We start from the raw sequence: 20346 nt of genomic DNA, 5'->3' as shown, positions 1-20346 counted from the left end.
GTAAGAGAATTCACCTTTTGCTGCTTGGAAAACTGTATAAAAGCAATAAATACCACCCTGCCATGATTGGTTTCCAATTCCAAGGGCCATAAAACAAGGGCCTCCAACCTTGGCCATTTGAAGACTTGTGGACATGGCTGGCTGGCTAGTTGGGGAATTCTGGGAGTTGACGTCCACAAGTTTTTGAATGGCCAAGGTTGGAAACCTCTTATTTAGAGGATATAAGTTATGCTGGAAGGATTTTTTTAAAAAAAAAAAACTTCCAACACTAGGCTGTCCAAAGGGATGGTTTTAAGTTGCCTCCTTCATCCCTCTACGTCACAGGTCACCAACCAGTGGTCCGTGGACAGCTGGTGGTTTGTGAGGAAATTTTGGTGGTTTGTGGAGAAATCTTGGTCTCTGAGAGGGAGGGAGAGAGGGAGGGAGAGAGAGAGAGGAAGGGAGAGGGAGGGAGGGAGGAAAGAAGAAAAAAGAAAGGGAAGGGAAGAGAGTGAAAGGAAGGGGGAAGAGAGGGAGGAAGAAAGGAAAGAAGAAAAAAGAAAGGGAAGGGAAGAAAGTGAGTGAGTGAGGAAAAGAAGGAAGGAAGGAAGACTAATGACCACAATTGATCCCAAAAGAGCGTTGTTGAGTGAATTTCACCACATTTTATAAGTTGGCAACGCCCACCCAATTATCTGACCCCCAAGCCCTGCCTACAGAACCAGTTGGACAAATTTTTAGATATCGCCATTGGTCTGCAGGACTTAAAATTACGAAATGGGGTCCGCGGGATTTAAAATTATGACCTTGGTGGTCCTTGGGGTCCTCTGCTCTACCTTATTTCAGGCCCAAAATAGCCTTTGGAAACAGCCAGCTGATGTGTTTCTCTTTTCTCTCCCATTTTTCTCCTCTGTTAAAAAATAAACCAGGTATTTTAATGTGGACAATTCCCACTACCAGCTGACGGTGAGCCTGCTCTCGGCCGATGGCAAAGTCCTCCAAAACTACTGCAAGATGTTTGAGGTCCGAGAGCGAGTGCCAACTGTGGAAGAATGGCGGGAGGTAAAATCAAAACGTGGACCTTCCTTTGTCCGAAACAGTAACAGGTAGTCCTCGATATAGTCTGGAGGACAGAAGGGAAAGGGGGGACATGAAACATTCAAATATGTTAAAGGGTTAAATAAGGTTCAGGAGGGAAGTGTTTTTAATAGGAAAGTGAACACAAGAACAAGGGGGCCCAATCTGAGGTTAGTTGGGGGAAAGATCAGAAGCAACGGGAGAAAATATTATTTGACTGAAAGAGTAGTAGATGCTTGGAACAAACTTCCAGCAGATGTGGTTGGGAAAGCCACAGGAACTGAATTTAAACATGCCTGGGATAAATAAAGATCCATCCTAAGATAAAATACAGGAAATAGTATAAGGGCAGACTAGATGGACCAGGAGGTCTTTTTTTGCTGTCAGTCTTCTATGTTTCTATGTATGATGGCAACTGAGTCCAGTGTTTATGCTGCTAAGTGAAACTTTTGTCAAGTGAGTGTTGCCCTGTTTTACGACTGTTCTTGCCACTGCTGTTAAGTGAACAAGTTGGTAACAAGGTTGTTAAGTGAATTAGGCTTCCCCGTTGCGTTGGTTGGTTGTTGTTTTGTCTTGTGCCAGCAGCCGGACGGTAATTAGCCCCAAATGAAAGCTCAAACACCCACACGGGTTTCAAAATAAAACAAGAATCCTTTTTACTAGACGTTGGTTACCTCACAAACGCAAGTGAAAGCAATGTCTCTTCCTTGGCCAAAATCTGGGTGTGAGGCCAAATTGATAAGATAATGACACACACACACTTGCTTCTCTAGGTTCCATTGACCAGACAATGTCGTCTGGCGGGGCCTAAGGGAAGAGCCTTCACTGTGGCGGCCCCAGCCCTCTGGAACCAGCTCCCTCCAGAGATTCGGGCTGCTCCGACCCTCCCCGCCTTTCGCAAGAGCCTTAAGACCTATCTATGTCGCCAGGCATGGGGCAACTAGCATATGCCCACCCACCCTTTCTGACCATTAAGTTATGTGTGGTTATGATTGTAATATTGAGTGTTGATTGTGTATTACTGCTTGTTTTTCAAAATAATGGGTTTTAGCCATAGTTTTAATTATTAGATTTGTACTTATATTGTGTTATTGTTGTTCTGAGCCGTCCCAAGTCTTCGGAGAGGGGCGGCATACAATTCTAATAAATTATTATTATTTATTTATTTATTATTTATTTATTGGATTTGTATGCCGCCCCTTTCCAGAGACTCGGGGCGGCTAACAGCGACAATAAAACAGTGTACAATAGTAATTTGGTATTGATGATTAAAAATCAATTAATATAAAAACCAAACATACATACATACATACCATGCATAGAATTGTAAAGGCCTAGGGGGAAACAGGATCTCAATTCCCCCATGCCTGGCGGCAGAGGTGGGTTTTAAGTTGTTTACGAAAGGCAAGGAGGGTGGGGGCAGTTCTAATCTCTGGGGGGAGTTGGTTCCAGAGGGCCGGGGCCGCCACAGAGAAGGCTCTTCCCCTGGGTCCCGCCAGGCGACATTGCTTAGTTGACGGGACCCGGAGAAGATCCACTCTGTGGGACCTAACTGGTCGCTGGGATTCGTGCAGCAGAAGGCGGTCCCTGAGATATTATTATTATTATTATTATTATTATTATTATTATTATTATTATTATTATTATTCCCAGCCAAAAGTATACTCACAAGATTTTACGCATGCGCAGTAGCAAAATATTGCTCGGATGTGCGTGCACGAAGCTCCACGGGAAGCTCACCCGTAATGGCAATTAGTGGAATTCGCCCCTGCTCCCAAATCCTCTGTGCAAAAACGGGGGGGGGGGGGGTGTTGCCTTCCTCCAGCTCCCAGAAGCACGCCTCCCTCTCTACACGCCTCCCAAACCTGCTGCGCGCCCCATTTTTTGTAAAAACTGACCCATTTTTTACCCATTTTTTTGCAAAAAAACTGGGCATGCAGAGGGCTTGGTAGGTCTGCAGAGTGCTTTTGGAAACTGGGGGAAGGCAAAAACGCCCCGTTTTTGTAAAAAAAAGCACCCTGATTTTTGCCCATTTTTTTGCCCCCAGGACATCTCTGCAGGCCTCCCAAACCCTCTGCACACCCCATTTTTCGCAAAAATGGGATGCAGGGACTGGGGCCAAAAATATCTATAAAGTGGTACTGAAGAACTTAATTTGTTCCGTGACCAGGTTCTAAAGTAGAAACTTTCTTAAGTAGAAGCAATTTTTCCCATAGGAATCAATGTAAAAGCAAATAATACGTGCAAACCCATTAGGAAAGAAATAAAAGCTCAGAATTTGGGTGGGAGGAGGAGGACAGTCAAAAGAAGAAGGTGAGGTGAGGGGAATCAAAAAAATCCTAAACTTTAAGGCTTTTTAAAAAAAACGAGGGATTCTTAGGCGGCGAGGAGGAGCACATGCCTCCCATACACCCGGCACAAGGCTGCCTCCCATACACTGCGCCAGAGAGAGAAACCCAGGCAGGTGAGAGGGGGGAACTTCCTGCTTCTTTGACTGAAAGCTCCTGCTACCTGCTGCTCCAACTTGCTTCCTCTTCCTTCCCATGCTGAAGGGCTTCCCTCTCCTCTCGCTCACTCGCTTTGTAGCCGGCGCCTTTCCTTCGCTGTGGTGACTCCTCAGCTGTCCAGAGCGAAGGGGGCATTTCTTTTCTCTGGGCACTGGCAGAGGTTTATTCCCTGTCCAAGTGCCCAGAGAAAGGAAAATGCTTCATTTGCTCTGGATTGCCAAAGCCTCCTTAAGCGCCACCGAAAGGCTCCTCTGGCAGTCCAGATGGCCGGGATAAAAGGGAATGGCAGGAAACTGACCGGGCCTTCGTGCTGCTCTCAAATTTCCTGGGAAATTTTTCCAGGCGCGGGTTCTTAAGTAGAAAATGTTTTTTAAGTAGAGGCAAAAAAATCTTGAACACCCAGTTCTTATCTGGAAAAGTTCTTAAGTAGAGGCGTTCTTAAGTAGAGGTACCACTGTATTTGGTGTATAAGATGCACTGACATTTCCATTCTCTTTTTTTTGGGGGGGGAGCAGTATAGGTTCCTACATGGATGGGGGGATGGCGCCACTGGTAGCAGAAATTGATCTGTGTGCAGAGCTCTGAGATCAGAGATTTGGCTTTTGCGCATGCACAGGAAGTAAAATCTTGTGAGAGGACACGCACGATATTTCAGTGATTTTTTTGCCAGTTTTTCGCCAAAATCTTGTGCGTCCACGTGCATCTTCTCACGGAATTTGTTTCCTGCGCATGCGCAGGAGCCAAATCTTGCTCCAATGTGCACACTGCTCACTGGTTGCAGGCACATCAGCACCGATAGCGGCGGTGGAACCCCCACCTAGGGGAAAAGGTGCATCTTATACTTCGAAAAATGATAGATTTTGCATTTTACAGCAATTCCCCCCCCTCCGCCATCTCCTATTCTCTCCTCTTCTCCAGACCAAACTTGTCCGTGTGTTTCTCTCCTCTGTAGGTTTCGTTCATCTTTGATAATTATCCACCCGGAGTGCGCCATGTGGATTTTGAACACCGAGTGGGCTGGCGGTCTGACGTGAAAGTAACCAACAGTAGTATTACGGTTGATTTAGTATGATGTGGGGGGCAGGGTAGCTCAGGGTTCTTTATTTAGCCCCTTTATTTTTGCTTTGAGACTGTTTTAGAAGGGAGAAATTTTCTCCACTTCATGTATTCTCTGAAGCTGCTATGTTTACACTTGTACACACCAATCATAAAATGTTGCTGATCATTTTACGGGACAATGGCAATATTTTTCAGATCACGGGGAAGGGAAAGGAATAGCAAGTGGAATGGATTATTGGAGACAATATCCGTGTTAAATGTTTCCTGTTAAAAGTTCGGGCAAAAAAACATGGAAGCCTCTTTTGCATATAGACCCATTCAGTAACCAAGCATATTTCAAGAGCAACGTGGTGTTCTGCTGGTGTGTCCCAACTGCCTGCAATTACAGGGTAATTGGTCCAAAAAGACACACACCACATGATAGAAGGAAAACCAAAAGTCTTTATCAACAGAAAAGCAGAAAAACCTCCCTTTTTAAATGTCAAAGGGATTTTCTGGTACACACAAGGCACAGGTTAAATGCAATCCAATTTCTCACTCAGTAACTGGGAAATTGAGTTCAATTCCAAGTCCAGAAAGTCTACACACAATCTTGAACAGGGAAACAGCAAAATCACGATCTTGATGAAACTATGAATCAGATAAACTTCCATGAGGCTAAATCAGCACGCTGCTCTTTTTATCTGTAGCACCAATTAGAGCAGCCCCACCCAACCACAGGTGGCCTCACTTATCTCCTGTAATAATCCTTCAGTTGTTCTCTCCTGTGCATCACTCTACGCATGCATGGGTCTGTCATAAGTTCTTGCTCAGAATCCATGGATGATAAGGATGAGTGATCTCCTCCTGGGCTGTCTGCCAAACTCCCCTCTTCCCTGCTACTCACGCTTCCTTTGTCAGAGGAACCTTCGTCGGGCGATTCTATCGGGAGCAAAACAGGCCTGTGGCATGTGGATGTTTCCCCCACATCCACCTCCACGTTCCTTGGGGCAGGAGCTGGGACAGAGCCAACCACAACACATGGGGACAAGCGAGAATAAAGATGAAGCCAGAACATACACAGGCAATAGGGAAATTTGATTTATTTTTTTTAAATGTGTTAAGTGCCTTGATTGTGATTTGTTAATTATCAATATTCATGATTTGTACTTTGCTTTTTTCCATACTGTTTCTTTTAGGTAGTTTTGACTTGAAATAGATTAAAAAGTAAGGCTTTGGAAATTTCAGGCCAAATTTTGTCAAAGGTTATTTTAGTAGTCTGAAGGGTGATCCTCTCTTGCGGGGTACAGGATGTAGTTAAACGTGGCATATATATATATATATATATAAAGTGTTGAAATAAAACATTTTTTCCTCCTTGCCAGAAATGGCTGCTCAGGCTCGCTTCTAAATCCTCTTTTCCATGGTTGAAAACTTTTTTTAAATCTCTCATGTCTCTTGTTGTCGTCTGATGCTTTTGAATTATTTTGTAAAAATAAAATAAAGTCACTTGGGTGTTTTTTTGTTTAAACTATGCTGCAGGCTGCTTTGGATTACCTTCTTTGAGGTCTGTGAAAATGGGTATAAAATTAAAGTGGAAAAAAACCCAACCCTCCTTTTTCTAGGTGAAAAGAAAAGGCAATATTTGGATAAATCAGGAACTGTGTAAGACATACACAGTTTATTTGTGTGCCTTCATCGGTCTGTGACTAAACAAACACACTTGAGTTGCATTTTGAGGCTTTATCAAAAGAGGAAACAGAAGTTGACTCAGCCATCAGCTGAAGAAGGAAGTAATTTAGATCCCTTTCTTGAAGACAGACATAATTTTCAGAGCTCATGAACTTTAGCCTACTGTCAAATCTTCAGGCGGTCTTCGTTTTAACAACAGTTCATTCAATGACCATTGAAAGTCACAATGGCACTGGAAAAAAAATGACAATTTTTCCTTATTTACAACCTTTGTAGCATTTCCCATGATCGTGTGATCAAAAGTCAGATGCTCAACCACTGATTCATACTTACAACTGTTGCTGGATCCCAAAGTCACTGGATCCCCTTTTGAATGCGCAAAATCAGATTCACTTAACAACTGGGTTAGTAACTTATTAAATGCGGTAATTCACTTAACAACGATGGCAAGAAAGGTCGTAAAATGGGGGAAAACCTCAGAAAATTTGGGGTCAATTGTGGTCGTTAAATTGAGAACGACCTATACCAGGGATGGTGAAGCTATGGCACGGGTGCCGCTGGTGGCACGCGGAGCCATGTCTGCTAGCACATGAGCTGTTGTCCTAGCTCAGCTCTAATGTGCATGTGTGTGTTGGTCTGCTAATTTTTGGCTTGCACAGAAGCTCTGGGAGGGTGTTTTTGGCTTCCAGGGAGCCTCCGAGGGGATGCGGTAGGGCGTTTTAATACTCCCCTGGCTCCAGGGAAGGCTTTTGAGCCTGGGGAGGGCAAAATACGAGCCTACAGGGCCCACTAGAAGTTGGGAAACAGGGCGTTTCTGGCCTCCAGGCAGTAGGAGAAGCTGTTTTCGCCCTCCCAGCGCATTGAATTATGGGTGTGGGCACTTGCGCATGTGCGATAGTGCACGCCCATGCTTTTTCAGCACTCGAGGAAAAAAAGGTTCATCCTCACTGACCTATACTGTATGCGCGTCCTCTGAAAGCTATGCCACAAATAAGATCTACATTTTAATTCCTGGTGGGATTCAGCAGGTTCTGACCAGTTCTGGAGAACCAGTAGCAGAAATTTTGAATAGTTCTGTGAACCATTAAATACCACCTCTGGCTGCCTCCGTCCCCGTCCCCCCCATCTATTTTCTGCCTCCCGTGTCCCAGCTGATCCAGAGGAAATGGGGATTTTGCACTATCCTTCCCCTGCCATGGCAATGAAACCACGCCCAAGCTATGCCATGCCTACCAAGCCACCAAATCAGTAATTTAAAAAAAAATGAACCCCACCATTGAAGCAAGCCCAGCTTCATTTTCGAGGGAAGATAGCACTCTGCATAGGTTTGAAAGAACACTAGCTTGGAAACCAAGTTTTGATGCTCAAGGAAAGTGGCTAATGTGATTTGATTGCTTATTTCTGGACTATCATTTTTACACCTTATGATTTTCTTTTATGTACACTGAGAGCAAAAATCAAATTCCTTGTGTGTCCAATCACACTTGGCCAATAAAGAATTCTGTCTATTCTCTGTTCTCTTCTATTCTCTCTTCTATTCTTTATTTCTCTTCTCTATTTCCATTTTTATTCTATTCTTCATTCCAATATTCTATTCTATTCTCTATTCCCTATTCTCCTTTCTTCTCTACTTCTATTCTCTATTTCCATTTCTATTCATTATTTCATTCCAATATTCTCTACTCTATTCCTGATTCTCTTTTCTTCTCTATTTCTATTTTTTCTATTTCTATTCTATTCTTCATTCCAATATTCTATTCTCTATTTCTATTCTATTTTAAAACTTCTTAAAATTTCCAGGCAGAGGGTTTCTCTTCCTCTTGGGAGCTGCTACTTAGAAGCCCATTCCCTCGGGGCAGCTGTGCACAGAAGTCTTCTTTTAATAAATTCATGGAAAAACCAAAAGCCGTCCGTATCAGAGTTCAAAATGCACAATAAATCCAAAGTCTATCAACGTGGCTTGTTAGCTCTTAAAGAGTTCTCCAGAGGGTGTCAACCTCCAGGAATCAAACAAACAACTCCACTGTTTTGTGTGGAAGGTTCCAGTGACATCAAGCAACCTGCGTCATTCTATGCAAATGAACCAGGAATTTCCCTTCCTCCTCCCCCTCCCCCCTCCTCTTCCTCCTTCTCCCTGCCCAGACAGACCTCAAAGAACTGGCTTGTGGGTACCAACATTTCTTTCTCTTGTGCCTATTGTGTGTTTTGCATCTTTCTATCTTTGCACAGGGAATTGTCAGGAACTGGGGAAGGGGGGAGTGGAGGTTTGGAACAGATTTGAAATCAAGGAAGCCTGCATAAAGAGGGTGGGGCCCTGCCTGAAAAGCTGCAAAATTAGATCACTCCTAGATCAGGAAGGAAAGGTCCAGGAAAGAAAGATAGACGGAATGATCTGATTCTTCCTTGCCAACTTGATCGTTGCCTGAATGTTAAAAGACGCCAGAACAGGAAGTCATAGAAACATAGAAGATTGACGGTAGAAAAAGACCTCCTGGTCCATCTAGTCTGCCCTTATGCTATTTCTTGTACTTTATCTTAGGATGGATATATGTTTATCCCAGGCATGTTTAAATTCAGTTACTGTGGATTGACCAACCACGTCTGCTGGAAGTTTGTTCCAAGCATCTACTACTCTTTCAGTCAAATAATATTTTCTCACATTGCTTCTGATCTTTCCCCCAGCTCACCTCAGACTGTGCCCCCTTGTTCTTGTGTTCACTTTCCTATTAAAAACACTCCCCTCCTGAACCTTATTTAACCCTTGAACATATGTCAATGTTTTGATCATGCACCCCGCCCTTTTCCTTCTGTACTCCAGACTATTCAGATTGAGTTCATGAAGTATTTCCTGATAAGTTGTATGCTTAGGACCTTCCACTGTTTTTTTAGCCCATCTTTGGACCCATTCAATTTGATCAATATCTTTTTGTAGGTGAGGTCTCCAGAACTTGACACAGAATTCCAAATAGGGTCTCACCAGCGCTCTATACAGCAGGATCGCAATCTCCCTCTTCCTTCTTGTTCTACTTCTAGCTATGCAGCCAAGCATTCTACTCGCTTTCCCTTCCCTAATCAAACAAGGAAACCTGCCTAAAGAGGGTGAGGGTCTGCCCGAAAAGTTGCAAAATTAGATCACTGCTTGATCAGGAAGGAAGGGTCCAAGAAAGAAAGATAGACGGAGTGATCTGATTCTTCCTTTCCCAATTGGTCATTGCCTGAATGTTAAAACACACCAGAACAGGAAGTCCTAGGCTAGCAGTAATTTAATTAATTGGACTTCTATGCCGCCCAATCCCAATGGGACTCAGGGCAGCTTACAACAGTAAATAATACAATATTACCAGTGAAGGGCTACCAAAATTTTTACTACCACACTGTGGGGGTGGCTTATGCAGGGCGCCCTGCATTTTCTTTCACCATTTCTTTCTTTTATTTTTTTACTTGTACCGTGCATATGAATATTATTATATCTAATGTTTCTTATTTTCTTATTGTTACTAGTGTCATGAATATGAATATTATTATATCTTTGCATATCTCCAATATGTACTTGACAAAACAAATGCATAAATTAAAAAAATTAATCTTTCAGTGCAAATTGGGTGCTCTGGGGTGGAGCTCCATTTTCGCTACCCCACTGCATACCCCCCCCCAATCTGGGTAGTAGCCCACCCCTGAATATAACAAAAGTCAAATATTATAGTTAATATCTTTATAGTTAATAAAGAATAAAACCATAATAAACCCAATGAACTATCCAATCATTCTCTCTGTGTCTCTCGCCTGTCCCTTTCTCTCTACATTTCTCTGTATCTTCTCTCCATCTCTCTGTCTCTTTCTCACTCTCTACGTCTTTCTTTCTCTCTACATCTGTCTTTCTGCATTTCCTTCTCTGTGTCTCTCTCTACATGTCTTTCTCTCTACATCTTTCTCTGCATTTCTCTATCTCTCTCTCTGTCTTTCTCTTTCTACATCTTTCTTTTTCTTTTTCTCTGCATCTCTCTTTACATCTGTCTTTCTCTCTCTCTCTACATTTTTTTCTTTCTTTCTTTCTCTCTGTCTCTCTGTCTCTCTTTCTCTCTACATCTTTCTCTCTGTCTTTCTCTGCATTTCTCTCTATATCTCTGTCTCCGTCTCTCCGTCTCTCCCTCTTTACATCTGTCTTTCTCTTTCTACATCTTTCTCTCTTTCTCTGCCTTTTTATCTCTCTGTCTGTCCATCTCTCTCTCTACGCCTGTCTCTTTCTCTTTCTACATCTTTCTCTCTATCTTTCTCTCTCTGTGTATATATCTCTTTCTCTCCGTCTCTCTTTTTCTGTGTCTCCGCGTCTCACTCTCTCTCATGGATGCTTTCCAATTTGTGATCTGGCTCTGCTGATCAACTGAGACGTTTTAAAAACTTCTGGCACGATGCCCCCATTGGGAGCAAGTGGGGGTCACTGCCTAGTAAATTTCCACCGCATCCGGGAAGCTCTTGGACCAGGAATGGGAGACGGCTGGCCTGCGTCACCGAGCGAGCAGAAGCCCTCGACTGACAGGCTCATGCACGTCCCTTACCGCTCCCCCCACTCACCCCCCATCCCCGTCCCACCCACCCAGCCTCTTACACAGCAAAGCAGGGGAACGCCTTCCTTCCTCTTCTCCTCCTCTGCATCTTTGCAAAGTTATAACTTTAGTTACGACACCCTGTTGCGACGGAGGCGGCCACTGTTTTTCCCTGCCCGACCGGGGAGGTGGTGCCGGTGGTGGGAACCAATTCCTTTCCTGCCTTTTCCTTGCAAGCCAGGTAATTAACCCCCCTCCCCCTCCAGCCTTTCTCAGCCGATCCCAGAAAGCCAAGCGGGCGGGCCTTCTTAATCCAAAACTTGGATTTTCCAAGAGCAAAGAGCCCAGCATGGACCTCCTCTACTTTCAACTTATTTATTCATTTGTTTGTTTATTAGTTTGTTTTGTCAAGTCCTTATACTTCTACTTGTATTACTTATATTTCTACTTGCTCCATGTATATGAACTCTTATTATTCCCAATGATTATTGCTTCTATATTACTCCTAATGTCTTTCCGTCTATTCTTTGATTGATGTATTTTACCATGATTATATCCTCTGAAACCTACATTATGTATTAGACAAAATAAATAAATAAATAAAAATAAGTAATAATATTTATATAGATGAACTAGTAAGAGAAAAACATTAGGACAAGGGATGGAAGGTATTCTGTTGCACTTATGCATGCCCCTTACTGACCTCTTAGGAATCGGGAGAGGTCAACAGTGGATAGTATAAGGGTAAAGTTTTGGGGGTTAGGTGATGATACTACAGAGTCCAGTAGTGAGTTCCATGCATCAACTACTCAATGACTAAAGTCGTATTTCCTGTAGTCGAGTTTAAAGCAATTTACTTTGAGTTTGCATCTGATGTGTGTTCAAGTGTTGTTGTGGTTGAAGCTGAAGTAGGAAGGACGTTGTAGCAGATGATTTTATGGGCTATGCTTAGGTTGTGTTTAAGGTGGCGTAGTTCTAAGCTTTCTAAATCTAGGATTGTAAGTCTAGTTGCATAGGGCATTCTGTTGCGAGTGGAGGAGTGGTGGGCTCTTCTAGTAAAGTATCTCTGGACACTTTCTAGAGTGTTTATGTCCGAAATGTGGTGTGGGTTCCAGACAGATGAGCTGTATTCAAGGATTGGTCTGGCAAAAGTTTTGTATGCTCTGGTTACACTTCACAGCTTTTCTCTCTTTGCAGACGAGAGCTCAGCTTTCAGGGCTGCCCCACAGAAGACGTTGGGGGCGGGTGGGTTGATGTTCAACCTCTTTTCCAAAACCCCTGAAGGCAGGATGAGAAACAGCGGATGGAAATTACTTCATGATTCGTTCATTATTAGTTAAAAAGGAAGGAGGGCAACTATTTGTTTATCTCTCTCTCTCTCTCTCTCTCTCTCTCTCTCTCTATCTATCTATCTATCTATCTATCTACTCTATCTATCTACCGTATCTCAATCCCTCCCTCCCTCCCTCCATCTATCTATCTATCGTATCTATCTAATGTATCTATCTATCTACTCTATCTATCTATCTGCCTGCCTGCCTGCCTACCTACCTACCTATCTATATTTACAGGCCGCCCTTCTCCTCGGGGACTCAGGGCGGCCGACAAGAATAAAATAGAGAATAACAATAAATAGAATTTAAAACATGACAAATAATTTTTTTTAATAAAAACCACAATAAAAGGTTGACTCAGCCTTCCATCTTTCCTAGGTGGGTAAAATGAGGACCTGGATTGTGGGGGCAATAGGCTGGCTCTGCTAAAAAGTGCTATTGCTAACATGTTGTAAACCACCCTGAGTCTAAGGAGAAGGGCGGCATTAAAATTGAATAAATAATAATAATAATAAAAACAATCAATCATCCTTCTTTCAGGCAATGGACCATAGCAAAACTGTGGCTCATGTTTCCCAAAGCCTGCCGGCACAGATGCATCTTTATCTGAAAAAGGAGGCTGAAAAGGAGCTGCAAGACCATCTATCCCACTGGTTCTCAACTTTTCCAATGCCGTGATCCCTTAATCCAGGGGTGGGCAATTAATTTTGCCATAGGGCCGCATGAGAAATTGGAATAGTTTTAGAGGGCCAGACTAATATAATTAACTCAGTTCTACCCAATATTGTATATTATTGGGTAGAACTGAGTTAATTATATTATAATTATAAATTATAATTATATATTATATTATATATTATATATATATTTATATATTATATATTGAATATCCGGTTCTTATCTAGAAAAGTTATATATTATATTATATATTATATATTATAATTATAAATTAATTGCCCACCCCTGGTATATAGTATACATATGCTGGTGACAGATGCTAAATGAAAAAAGCTGAAATCATTTGATCTTTATCACTTCCGTATAATTCCAAATTATGAAACATTATGATCCTGGAAAGTTTCTTTATCCAATTTTAAGTTAATAATTCATTCAATTCATATAATGCTACCTGATTATTTCATTTTTTTAAAAAAACCCTAAGGTTGTCTAGTTTCTACTTCTATTTTTATCTATCAAGGAACTTGATTGCTTTCCATAAAAGGGGAGAGATTCATATTTAATAGTTTTATATTTCCAGAGTAATACTATTTCTCCTTCCTTCCTTCCTCCCTTCCCTTCCTTCCTCCCTTCCCTTCTCTCCTTCCTTCCTTCCCTCCCTCCATTCTCAGTCTTCCAATTCTCTCCCTGCTCCCCAACCTGATTTCCCCCCACTGGGGGTGGGAAAGGCTCCGCCTCGAATTCCCAAAGAAGGTTAAGTCAACTTACAGGAAAGGTGGAGAGGGCGAGGCAAGAGCTCCGGTGTAGGCAGCGCTGTCAGCCGAGCAACAGGCATGATGCGACTGCCGCTTTTTCGCTTTTTGCTTCTGCGTGCAGATGGCGAGGTTGTCCGATTCCATCACGCGGCTTTTCGAAACACAGCATGGCTTTTGGTTTTTGCCTGCGTGTGCATGTACGTGCGCACAGGTTGGATTGACCTCCGCAGGCTGGTCACAGACAGCTGGCGGGCCGCATCCGGCCCCCAGGCCACATCTTGCCCAGGTCTTCCTTAATCCCTCCTCATGTTGTGGTGACCCCCAACCATAAGTCGAGCGCCAATTCTCCCAACAGAGCTTGAAGCTGACTGGCAGGAGGGAGACCCCCACTGTAAACGCCTAATTGGTCGGATTGTAAAAATAGGTTCCAAGGCGCCCGAATAGACGCTTTAGTTTCTAACACTGTGGGAAATTTGTCCCTTTGAAATAGTTGTTCGACCCCCAAAGGGTCCTGACCCCCAGGTTGAGAACTACTGATCTATCCGGTTGAATTGTATCCATCCCATCTCTAGGCGTGGTCCTGCTCTCCACTGGCCCAGCTCGGCGTTTTCTCCCCCTCCCAAGGTCCGCCCATCTCTCGTCCTCCTTGGCGAAAACATGGCGAGCGTTCCAGACCTGCCAGACGACATTTTGCTGGCGGTGTTCCGCCTGCTCCCCATCCACGAGCTGATCTGGAAATGCCGCCTGGTTTGCTCGCGGTGGCGAGACGTCGTGGACAGCCCTTTCCTGTGGAAGCACAAGTACCAGGAGGATGATGCCAACTTGAAGATGCCGAAGACCTTCTACATTTTCTGTCACATGGAGAGAAACTTGATCAAGAACCCTTGCGGCGAAGGTGAGCCCCAACCGCAACCCCGGGGGTGGGGTGGGGGTTGCAACGACTGTGCTGGGGTCTGAGATGGCTTCCCAGGACCGAGGGGATGACAGGTCTAATGTAGCAAAAGGCCAAAGGCTGCCACTGGTGGGCCAAAAGTCTGACTCACTGTCTTTCCTTCTCTCAGTGATGCTTTACTCCAATTGAATGTCCTTATTCTTATCTGAAGACGTTTCTTGCTTCCCATTTATTTTATTTATCTATTTTATTTGTCAAGTACAAACCTTTACCTACGAACACCTCTAGTTACGAACCTTTCTAGATAAGAACCAGGTAAGAGCCTCCAAAACTGTAACCAGAAAAGGCAGGGAGAAGCCTCCGCGGAGACGCTCTAGGAATATCCTGGGAGAAAACAGGGCCGGAAAAGGCGGGGAGAAGCATCCATGGGGCCTCTCTAGGAATCTCCTGGGAGGAAACAGGGCCTCCCCTCTCCCTGTGGTTTCCCCAATCGCACTCATTATTTGCTTTTACTTTGATTTCTATGGGAAAAATTGCTTCTTCTTACAAATCTTTCTGCTTAAGAACCTGGTCACAGAACAAATTAAGTTCGTAAATAGAGGTATCACTGTATACACTACTCAAAAAAATAAAGGGAACGCTTAAACAACACAATATAACTCTAAGGAAATCAAAGTTCTGTGAAATCAAACTGTCCACTTAGGAAGCAACACTGATTGACCATCAATTTCACATGCTTTTGTGCACATTCAAGTTTGTACAGAACAAAGTATTCAAAGAGAATATTTCATTCATTCAGATCTAGGATGTGTTCCTTGAGTGTTCCCTTTTTTTTTGAGCAATATACATAAATATAACGTTTATATACATGAGATGGGTACTAATAAGAGGGAACATTAGGACAGGGATTGTAGGCACGCTGGTGCACTTACTTACTCCTTACTGATCTCTTAGGAATCGGGTAAGGTCAACAGTGTACAATCTAAGAGTAAAGTTCTGGGCGGTTTGGGGGGTCAGGTAGTGAATTCCAGGCATTGACCACTCGATTGCTAAAGTCGTGCTAATCATAAATTATACATCTTTTTTATCACTGAGGATATGCCTTTTACATTTTGACTGGGGTCTTCTATCGCCCTGGGGGCTGATATGAATTGAATAGAATAACAGAATTGAAAGGGACTTTGGAGGTCTTCTAGTCCAACCCCTTTCTTAGGCAGGAAATCCTATACCATTTCAGACAAATAGTTGTCCAACTTCTTCTTAAAAATTTCCCATGTTGGAGCATTCACAACTTCTGGTGGCAAGCTGTTCCACGGATTAATTGTTCCCACTGTCAGAAAACTTCTCCTTAGTTCTAGGTTGCTTCTCTCCTTGGTTAGTTTCCACCCATTGCTTCTCTTCCTACCCTCAGGTGCTTTGTAGAATTGCTGGACTCCTTCTCCTTTGTGGCAACCCCTGAGATATTGGAAGACTGCTGTCATGTCTCCCCTGGTCCTTCTTTTCATTAAACTAGACATACCCAGTTCCAAATATGAATTAATAATAAAGTTAATATTCATTCTGCCCAGTAATTCTTCAAAGGCTGCCCAACTGCTGTATCATTGTGACCATTCACTCTTTTTTTGTTCAACGCTTCTCCATATGGATCCGATCTAGCAGAAAAGGCGAACACAAATTGTGTACTTTGGTAAACTCAATCTCGATGTTTTGAGGTTGCATTCGAACAAACTGCAGCTCGTTCAACAAAGCAGCAGCATTAAGAAAGTCCAATTTAAAGGGAAGTTTTGAGAAAAATTATGAATTGTGCAGAGATGAGTAGATTGACTTTGAAACTTAAAGATAAACAAGATCGGATTACTATAAAATTTGGGGGAAGTTTTATGATTGGATACAAAACTAAGAGATACGTATGTATTAGTAATTGGTTAATTTTGGAAAAATTGAAACATGAGAATTTGATTTAAACTTTGCAAGCCAGATGGCAAAGTTGAGAAATGGTGATAGCACTATATAATGATATACAGTAACACAAAATTTACTTATTGTTTAGATTTTAAATATATAGGACTTTATTTTATGAAGTAGGTGATATGAAGTTTCTTTTTATTAAAGATATATAGAGAGATAATTTTTAATTAGCTGTATGATACAATATTAACATTTAGATAAAAGAGATTTTATTATTCTTTGTATTGATGTGACTTTTTGTAGTAAGATGGTAAAATTTTTATTTAGATTTTTAAGAATTGATAAAGTTGTATAAAATTAATAGAAAATTTTAGACGAGGAGAGATAAGAGCCTCCATTGGGGGAGTAATAAGAAAAGTTTATATATACTTGATTTTAAGCATTGTTGTGTTTAGAACCATATATCGTTTTACTTCATGATGGAGAAAAATAAAAATCTTATACCGGAAAAAAGAAAGTCCGATTTTAAGAAAAATAAATATGTGAAGTGTGTGTGTTTGTGTGTGATGACTTCCTGTGCCTTTTTCACAGAAGGTTTAGACTTCTGGGATGTGGCCATGCCTTCCAACGGACAGTGGAGAGTTAAAGACGTCTTCGAAAAAGACTCGGCCAGGCTGCAAGCCTGGGACTTCCTTCAGAGGAATATTTATATCAAAGATGAATGGATCCCCTATCAAGAAGTTGAGAAATGCTTTGCAGCATGCAGTGGGTGAGGATATACACACAGTGACGTTTATTCTGACATTTAATAGACGGGGAAGGGAAGTAACCGTGGGAATTTGTGGCATTCTGCAAGAAAGCTAGATGTCCTTCCCTCCAAATGATACGAAGAGGAGTTTCACTTTAATATGGATTTATTCCGTCTAACCGGAATTTGGGTTTTAAGATTATTCAACGGAAATATAATTTTTCCCCCGAGCCAAAGGAGGATGATCCCGTTTGATTTAAATCAGGCAGCGCAAACTCTGCTCTGTCCCAAATGGCTTGTCTGCTTTTTCAGTTCATTAAAATGCTACGGTTGAAAATACGTCCATGCCTTTTGCTCCTCTTCGGTGCTTAGGAACTTTAAAAAGATCCCGTTTCACCCAATTAGACCCCAGTTCACTCTGTATCCAAAGTCTCGTAAGATTCAGCCTCGGAATCTCTCCGACCTCCAGAAGTGCAGGATTGTGGTTTCTGAATTGTGGTTAATTTCTCTGTTAGGCTCTGCATCAAGTCTCAGCTCATTACGTTGAAGGATGAAGGTTACTGGGATCAGCTGATGGATGAAGGGAGACCCACAATTATGGTGAAGGACTGGTAAGGGCCAGAACATCAGCTCCTGGCATAAAGGGAGCAGGAAACATGTAACCAGACATTAAATCTTGAGAGATATAAAACATATGGGCTTTGAGGTGGATCTGGACCACAAGACCAGCTCTGCAACGCTTTACCTTCCGAAGGCAACAAAATGCTTGATCCAGAATATCTAGATCTATTAAGATAACCCAAGCCTTCTCTGGCTGTTACCTGCCAAGGATGTGCTGGGTTCAAACCTTGTCTCTCCATTTCCACCCCACCCCACACACAATAGGTTTTACAACAGCTTCAACAGCCGCTACGAGTTGTGTGTGAAGCTGTTGTCGGAGGATTTCAAGGTCATCCGAGAGTATTGCTCGAATAACAAATATGAATACGACTCAGAGTACAAGGATGAGTGGCGTCAGGTAAGACAAGGGGAAATCTCCTGGAAGGGTGGTCCCATTTCCCACCTAGCGCTGAGGTTCGTCTCAAAGCCAACTCACCTTGGTTCCTTCTCTTCTCTCTTCTTTCTCTCCTCTTCTCTTCTCTCTTCTCTTTCCTTTTCTCTCTTTTATCTTCTCTTCTCTCATCTTCTATTTCTCTTCTTCTCTTTTTCTCTTTCCTCTCTTCTTCTTTCTCTCCTCTCCTTTTTTCTCATCTTTCTCCCTTCTCTTATCTCCTCTTCTCTATCTTCTTCTCTTTCTCTCCTCTTCTTTTCTTTTTCTCTTTCCTTTCCTCTCTTCTCCTTTCTCTCCTCTCCTTTTCTCTCTTCTCTTCCCTCTCCTTTTCTCTCGTCTTCTTTCTCTCCTCTTTCTCTCTTCTCTCCTCTCCTTTCTCTCCTCTCGTCTTCTTTCTCCCCTCCTTTTCTCTTTCTCTTCTTTTGTCTTCTCTCCTTTCTATCTTCTTCTCTCCTCTTTTTCTCTTTCCTCTCTTCTTCTCTTTCTCTCCTCTCCTTTTCTCTCATCTTTCTCCCTTCTCTTCTTGTCTTCTCCTGTCCTCTCTTCTCTATCTTCTTCTCTTTCTCTCCTCTTCTTTTCTCCTCTTTCCTTTCCTTTCTTCTCTTTCTCTCTTCTCCTTTTCTCTCTGGTCTTCTCTCCTCTTTCTCTCTTTTCTCCTCTCTTTTCTCTTCTCTCATCTTCTCTTTCTCCCCTCTCCTTTTCTCTCTTTTCTTTGTCTCTTCTTTCATCTTCTCTCTCTTCTCTTCTCTTCTTTTTCTCTCTCCCTCCCGCTTTCTCTCCGACAGGTCTCATATGGTTTTCACAACATCCCTCCTGGAGTCCGTCACATTTTTTTCCAGCACCAAGGCCTACATTTCAACTGGCAATCGAGCTGCGGCACCAAACTCATGCAGTGCTTGAAGATGGCCAAAGAGTGGGGAAAGTCCCCAAGAATGAGGATTACCAAAACGAGCGTCACCATCGGACCGTTTTCCTTAGACAAGGCCATGCACCACAGGGAAGGCCGAGACATTAGACACTGTCACTTTGGCCAATGTCCCTGCCGGGGGAACTACGTTCATTTGTACCCTGTACCAAGACACAGCTTGGGTTCCAACATTATCTACTCTTTTTAAGTTGCATACGGAAAGAGCAGATACAAAAAAACCAAGAGGTGTGTTTCTTGCAAACCTTTTCCTTTCCCTCCGTAAAAAATTAAAGTGAAATAGCGGTACCGGAAACAGGGTGAAGTGGCCCCAGAGGTAAGCTATCTCCTTCTCACTCCCTCTGAAATAAGAGCATTTTATTTTTATTCTTTTAAAAAAGAAAGCACATCCAGAATCCAGACCGTACAACAGGATGAAATTTATTGAGCAAAAGGGTGGGGGGAGTGGAAGGCTACCACAACGCATCGAAACACACACACAAAAAAACAATTTGTGCAGTTTGCTCGCAATGTCTAACATTGGGGAAAACCGCTGCCTTCCAAAGCTTTTAACGCCTTCACGGTTATGTTTTGGGCTCTGCCAAGTGCAGAAGGCGTAAGGACGCAAGCAGAAATAGTGGGGAACGGGTGGATATTCTACCCTGACTTGAATTCTGTTTTCCTTCCGAAAGGATATTATTTTGTTCCACTGTGTGCGCAAATGTTGTAACGTTCAGTGTTAAGTACTTTATTGTCCCTTCATTTTCTGGGCTTGTTATGACGATGGCCTGGATAATAAAATCTCCTGCGAGGCTCCTATTTGTGTCGGCTCACCGTTGCTACAACAATTGCCATTCCATGCAATCTTACAAAACATGCTCCAATTGTGGCTTCCCAAATGTCTATGTGTTGGCCAGTCAGGTGAACTAAGGGCTGATTTGTAGGCATTCTTCATTTCCCCATACCAAAAACAAGGGGACTTGAGGCCCAGAAATGGCTGGACTACATTACCTATCCGTGTCTTGGAGGTTGTGTCTTATAAAAGAAGCTTTCTTTCTTTTTTTTCCTCTGCTCCACAACTCCCAAACTTTGAGAAAAACTGTCTTCCCTCCACCCTCTAGCCGGATTCCATCTTTACTCCCCATTGCTTCCAGGAAAGAGTCCCATGGGGGTACCAGAGCCTAGAGAGGGAGCCAGGAAAAGGGTTGGATGCAGGTCTTCAGTTACCAGAAAGGGCAC

General features: G+C 42.8%; 3 protein-coding genes and 1 long non-coding RNA gene across 9 annotated transcripts in view; 2 read left to right on the top strand and 2 right to left on the bottom strand.

The window, feature by feature from the left end:
* The window catches only part of LOC139171258 (F-box only protein 44-like), a 16641-nt gene extending 10509 nt beyond the window's left edge, over window positions 1-6132 (top strand). Inside the window, exons 5-6 of the mRNA XM_070759289.1 lie at window positions 909-1041; window positions 4516-6132. Coding sequence (XP_070615390.1) covers window positions 909-1041; window positions 4516-4635 — 253 coding nt within the window. The 3' untranslated portion in view covers window positions 4636-6132. The remainder of the gene's footprint in view (window positions 1-908; window positions 1042-4515) is intronic.
* Window positions 1-10983, bottom strand: part of LOC139171259 (uncharacterized) — a 13765-nt gene extending 2782 nt beyond the window's left edge. The window contains exon 1 of the long non-coding RNA XR_011559729.1: window positions 10900-10983. This is a non-coding gene — a long non-coding RNA (uncharacterized lncRNA). The remainder of the gene's footprint in view (window positions 1-10899) is intronic.
* On the top strand, window positions 8427-19924 carry LOC139171255 (F-box only protein 44-like). Of its 4 annotated transcripts, XM_070759275.1 has the most exons (7): window positions 8442-8457; window positions 12712-12824; window positions 14177-14499; window positions 16996-17173; window positions 17668-17763; window positions 18038-18170; window positions 18989-19924. In XM_070759275.1, exons 2-7 carry the CDS (start codon window positions 12715-12717, stop codon window positions 19316-19318), a joined length of 1170 nt encoding a protein of 389 aa, XP_070615376.1. In that variant the 5' UTR covers window positions 8442-8457; window positions 12712-12714; the 3' UTR covers window positions 19319-19924. The 4 variants fall into 4 exon arrangements, with proteins under 4 accessions (XP_070615378.1, XP_070615376.1, XP_070615377.1 ...); XM_070759277.1 differs by lacking the exon at window positions 12712-12824 and having other exon boundaries at window positions 8427-8457; XM_070759276.1 differs by lacking the exons at window positions 8442-8457; window positions 12712-12824 and adding an exon at window positions 10763-11078.
* Window positions 19528-20346, bottom strand: part of MTOR (mechanistic target of rapamycin kinase) — a 104499-nt gene continuing 103680 nt past the window's right edge. For all 3 annotated transcript variants that reach the window (XM_070759272.1, XM_070759274.1, XM_070759273.1), the window contains one exon: window positions 19528-20346. In XM_070759272.1, coding sequence (XP_070615373.1) covers window positions 20331-20346 — 16 coding nt within the window. In that variant the 3' untranslated portion in view covers window positions 19528-20330.

The sequence above is a fragment of the Erythrolamprus reginae genome, chromosome 8 (genome assembly GCF_031021105.1).
Source record: "Erythrolamprus reginae isolate rEryReg1 chromosome 8, rEryReg1.hap1, whole genome shotgun sequence".
In the NCBI taxonomy this organism is placed as follows: domain Eukaryota; kingdom Metazoa; phylum Chordata; class Lepidosauria; order Squamata; family Dipsadidae; genus Erythrolamprus; species Erythrolamprus reginae.
This window is presented reverse-complemented; position numbering and strand designations above follow the sequence as displayed.